Source organism: Limulus polyphemus, unplaced genomic scaffold (assembly GCF_000517525.1).
Source record: "Limulus polyphemus unplaced genomic scaffold, Limulus_polyphemus-2.1.2 Scaffold5, whole genome shotgun sequence".
Classification (NCBI taxonomy): domain Eukaryota; kingdom Metazoa; phylum Arthropoda; class Merostomata; order Xiphosura; family Limulidae; genus Limulus; species Limulus polyphemus.
In genome coordinates this window covers 309,345-315,202 of record NW_013665615.1, presented here as the reverse complement: position 1 = coordinate 315,202, position 5,858 = coordinate 309,345, and the positions used below count along the sequence as shown (strand labels likewise).

At 30.9% G+C, this 5,858-nt stretch overlaps 1 protein-coding gene across 1 annotated transcript; it reads left to right on the top strand.

Annotated features, from left to right (window-relative positions):
• The first annotated feature begins 269 nt into the window (after positions 1 to 269).
• Positions 270 to 1,843, top strand: LOC111083386. The gene is made up of 2 exons (XM_022379904.1): positions 270 to 841; positions 1,558 to 1,843. Exons 1-2 carry the CDS (start codon positions 270 to 272, stop codon positions 1,841 to 1,843), a joined length of 858 nt encoding a protein of 285 aa, XP_022235612.1.
• The last annotated feature ends 4,015 nt before the right edge of the window (positions 1,844 to 5,858 follow it).

The window sequence follows — 5,858 nt, the reverse complement described above, 5'->3', positions numbered from 1 at the left end:
AAATATACCAGGAATAAATTCATATAAACATACATTTATTTATTTAATTTGCTTATCAATCGTTGAAAGTGGAGACATTTTAAAATATATTTTCAAAATATCAGTTTTATTATTCACTTTCACTCCTATAAAATTATATCTTGGTATTTAAAACACCAAGCAAAGTTGACTAAACCGCCACAAGTTTTAATTTATTAACTTAAATGTTATCCTACGTTGATTTTAAATAAATGTTATTATGCAGCCGTAGCTTAACAACAGAAGGTGGAATGGGAAGACGGATTCGCTTGGTGGCATTATTGCTTTATCTGACTGTGTTTCCACTGGTCAACGCTGACGGAGGAGGATGGCATGGAGGATATGGAGGCTATGGTGGAGGATGGGATAGTGACCATATACTAGTTAAAAAGATCAAGACGACCTACCCAGTTCCACATCCTGTACCTGTTCCACACATTATTCCAATCCCACGTCTCGTAAAGGTCTTCAAACCTCTTTCCATCGGTCACCCTGTAGAACACCCACATGTTATTAACAAGGTCCAGCATATTTCTGTAGGCATACCCGCTTTGAAGTTCGTTCCAATTCCAGCGACTGTTCCGATTCCAAAATTGGTTCCCATTCCCATACCAATCCGGTTACCGAAACCTGTAGTAGTAACTCAACCAAAACCATATCCTGTTCATAGTAAATTTCCTGTTCCCGTACCCGTCAAAATTCCCCACCCTGTTGTTGTTCCTATTGTGCAAAAAATCCCAGTTCCTGTTCCTTTCCCAATCAAGAAACCAGTAAAGATCATAAAAGAAGTTCCTGTGTATATCAAGAAACCGTACCCTGTGTAGTAAGTACTTCTTTAAAATTCCTGATTTATATATCATATATCACATGGATAATTGTACTTTTTAAAAGCATAGCTGCAATTTATTAAACAAATAGGAAAGTACTGTTTTTTTAAACCAAACATTTCAAAGTTCATTCATCCGATTAGTGTGTAAATTCATATTCTTAGCTTCCTTAAGTTATTTTTGCTTGTGTGTGTTTTTCTTATAGCAAAGCCACATCGGACTATCTGATGTGTCTAACGAGGGGGAATCGAACCTCTGATTTTAGCGTTGTAAATCTGTAGACTTACCGCTGTCCCTGCGGGGGACTATTTTGCTTGTCTACTTTATAAATCGAAAACGACTATCGAGTTGTAATTGGTAATCGAATATTTCTAAGTTATCCATATATATACTATACAAATTAACTTTTATTTTTGACATAGCTTTACAATATTCCCTTAAATTTGTATATGAAGGTTTTATTACGTTTCAACAAATGAAAACTACCTCACAGATTAATTTATACAGATTTCTAACGTTTAAGGATGGATTTCTTATCCATTTATTTAAGAAATTCTGTATGCTGTGTGTTAACTAATCCTTAACAACATTTAAATTTGAAAGCATTTTAAATTGTGTATGTCTATTTGCCTTATATTAACATTGAAAATTAGAATAATAGACCTTAAAATAAAGGTTAATTAACTTTTAATTAAATACTCATTATTCTTAGCATTGAAGATAAACCCTGGAATGATTATGGAGGCTATGGTGCAGGTAGTCAAGTGAATAGTCATTTATCTGTGAATCCTGGCATTCACAAAATAGGCATTGGAGGCTATGGTGGAGGAGACTGGCAAACTACTGGAGGAGCCCATGGTTATCAAGAGAGAAATTATGTTACTGGTCAGGAATCTGACGATTTACAGAAGAGCTACCAGGACACAGGAAAAAGAACCACCAGTTTCATTACGGGGTATGGTCAATCTCAGTCTGCTAAGTCAGTTCCACAACAGTAACTTATCACTTGCACCACAATCGGAATTTGTACATAAGAAATTATTTTGAAATTCCTAGACTTCATATTATTATTGTTAAATATGTTTTCACACATTCTACTATCAAAAGCCAGTGTTAATGTCGAACAGGAAAATGATTCGGAAAAACCTTTGATACTAAAGTGTTCAACATTTTATTTCACTACTTCTAATGATAATCCCCTTGGGTTTGAGCGAGTACGTTTTTCTTGAACGAGTTGACTCTGTATTGTCATTGGCGTAACCGGGAATGACCATAAATCTGTATGGTAATTGTACAAACTGTCCCAAAGATTTGTGATTGTCCAGTCAAGAACTTCAACAAGTGGTTGTGAAGAATGTTTTGATTTGTGTTTGATTTAGACTAATTTATTATTTAGACTCGTGTTTGGTGTGTTGTTACCTTCTTGACTCACTTATCTTTTACTTACAACGATTTTATGACAATATGAAATTACTAATCCATTCTGTGTAATATTTTATTCAAACTTCAGCTTATATTTTATATATATATATATATATATTTGTGGTCATGTTGTGTGTATATCACACGCTTAACATGGTATATTATAAAATGCATTTTTGTAAAGGTTAAATCTTGAGCAGTGCTCATGAAGGTTCCGCTCATTAAACAACAAAGTTTGTTTTTAATTTTTTAATGCTGATACAAAGTTCTTCTTGTAATTTATATTGACAATAAAATATTCAATCAGAAACAACTGTTATTAACGTTTTCCTTTGAAAATTATAATATTATAATGAGTGACTTTGCATAACAGACACTTCGTTCATCATTACTTTTAAACGCTGCCTAAAAGTTGGAAAATTGAAAATCTTAAAATATAAATATATTTTGAAATCATAAGTTCATTTGATTAGGTAAATATTATCACTGAATTGTATTCATCAGTATTTTCTTATTGTTGCTGTTTTTGATATCCTCGTGTTATGACAACAAAAGAATTAAACAGTTTTTCAATATCGGTACAATATTTTACTTGTAGTATGTTTAGGTAAGCATCCAGTAATGTTTCGAACTAGAAGCTGTTGTTACTTTGAGAAACTACTTTTTACAGATTAAGCTATTACTAATAGTAAAATATATCTTACTGTGTAACTTAAGAAGTTATGAAACAAGTTTGATAAATAAAGATAAAATTATTAAAAAATTCACACTAAGAATGTCTTGGTAAATAGTAAGAGTGAAAACATTAACGTTAATACTTAAAATGTGAAAGATAAATAAATTGGACAGTCGTTTCTCATGTCTAAAGTACTCTAATATAAAAGAGTATGGGACATTAACATGGTGAGCAAAAATATTAATAGCATATAGATTGCTGTATAAAATGTGTAAGAATATAGATTCCACATACAGAAGTTCAACAAAGTAGAGAAAAGAACAAGTCAATAAGTAAATTCCGAATGTTGCATTTTACTCTACGTAACTTTATGTAACTTTTGAGAATTAGCACTGTATAAAAACTTACAAACTTTTCTAAGTGCTTTTAGCGGGTCAGAGGAACTAATATACTAATAATAAATTTGAAACCATTAGGTATCTTTCGATTCAACAATTTTCACTGAGTTATAAGGATTTCGGGGAATTCCACTTCTCATCATTAACCCTAGACAAGGGCAAATCGAAAGAACTAGGTCTCTTACATTGATGAAGTATACATTATAAATGTGGTGTTTTTGAGATTCTTTACAGTGAATCTAAGTTTATATAGGATTTGAAGAATGAATCTTTGGCATCAATGTTACATATTTCTCAGCATCTTTATAAGCATAGGTTCACAGTAGTGGGTAAATAACAATTCAAAACACCATAAGAAAATATAATAAATTAGATGTTAGAGATAAAAAAAACTTAATTATAATTGCATTTTAGTTCAAACTAATACAAAGAAGTCAGATTCAAAAATTCAGAAACATAATGTTGAAGAAAAATCAACAAAAACATAAACATCTTTATTTGGGGTTACAATTTTGAGGTTTCTTCACGTGCGTAATGTTTCTAAGTTGTTTTCGAGCCACAAAAATGCATATTCATATTTTCAATTAAATAGAAAAAATATTTTATTATTATTACAGAATACTCTATTGTGGATTTGAATAAGAAATACTGGAAAGACTACAAATACGAACTAGGGCCAAAAGATTTTTAGAAAGTCCTGATTTCTTGATCCTACGATAGCTCTAAACCTGACTTATAGCAACAAAGAATCTACTTTTAGAATATATATATATATATATCAGAGCTTATTATGAAAGTCGTAATTTCATACATTATAAAACGGTATTGTATGGCACCAAACATTCTTCACTTTGCAATGTAGTAATTCGTGGGGTAATGGCTAGATATCATATAAAGAATTCATTTTATTTTAAATTCACAAACTACATCATCAAAAGTTATTGTCTTGGAACACAAAAATATTGTTAATAGCTATGTAAGAAAGTTTACTGTTGGCGCCAGATCTTCTTGTTCCTTATCACAAATATAGTTAACTATTCGACAAAAGATACATATAACATAAAAACGTACAAAAAAAGGAAATGAGTTGGGGTTTATAAATAATCTAGGCGAGTAACTGAGCTCGCAATTTTTAATCATTGTCTTGCATTCAAGATATAATTAAAGTTTTAATGTATTATCGGAAAATGGACATTAAGCACCAATAAAAGTAAATCGTTTTATCAATAATGCTTGATTCAACACACATTATTGTTTAACTTTGATATTTTATCTAAATATTGTCAGTCATAGGTCTGTTAATAATTATTTAACTATTAAAGTACTTACTAGTAAGTAAATCGTTTTGTCAATAATGTTTGATTCAACTTACATTATTGTTTAACTTTGCACTGAGCGAGAAGAAGAATAACATTTTCCATTTTAATGCGAAGTTTTAAAAGAAAATATTTTTTCTACATATATATATGATCTCACTATTGAATAACTTCATTAATTTCAAGCTTAGCATTACATTCTTTTTTAACTGTCATTAATCTTGAAAAAAGGTTCTGTAATTCAAGTTCAAATTTTTGATATTTTACTGAATTCAATTAATGTCACTTTTTCATTGTTAATATTCTACCCCGTTTATTTTCGTATTTAAATATTGTTACACCAACAGTCAAATGAATAGCAAATCTAAAACCAGATTCTATTTGAAAATATATTAATAGACAAAACAACGTTTACTTTACACAATAAAATTTTTAAAAATTAAAAATGACTCTACATATTTTTAAATATTTATTGTGTAAAGTAAACGTTGTTTTGTCTATATTTTTAAATAAAGTTTATTGCACAATGTTGCCCTATTCATATTTTATGTTCTATCAGAGTCTATTTTGGACCACTTTTTATTTGCTGAATAAATTAGTGAACGAGTTTTGTTGACAAGATATCGCAACCCATAGAAGATATGTTTCCTCAACGTCTAGTGCGCCAACTTCACTGTCAATGTGAAATACTCAGTAACGAGTATGCCTACCTCCTCTCAGCACTTATACAGTCTCTACTTCTCCAGAGCCTATTATGGGTCAATCACCAGACGACACTGAAGGGGATACTGTTCAATATCCGGATCATTGCAACACTAATATCACTTATTTCGGGTAATAGGGTAGGATACTATCGTGCACAACACTCGAGGAAGTCTCAGGAGCGTCCTATAAGATTTGATTTGTGCTTAACTACAAACAAACAAACCTATAAGATTTAAATCAGACCTCTTGCTCAGAATATATGACCTACAGGTTTCCTTGTTCGAAGTAGTTTATCACAAACCTAGTAGTATGACAGTGGGCATTAAAACTATACCTAGTCCGATTATATCTAAGAAAGGCTGGGCAAATGTACTCAATAACTTGCCAATATATATCGTAAAGAATTAAATGTACCCAGAAAGTACAATAAGATTTGTAAGTCCATTCACATCTAATGAAAATATCGTTCACCACTAGCTTCCCAGATAAGAATCCG

Coding starts and splice junctions, on each gene's coding strand:
- LOC111083386 (XM_022379904.1), top strand. CDS start 270: ATGGGAAGACGGATTCGCTTGGTGGCATTATTGCTTTATCTGACTGTG. Junction 842..1,557: donor AAGAAACCGTACCCTGTGTA/GTAAGTACTTCT, acceptor CATTATTCTTAG/CATTGAAGATAAACCCTGGA.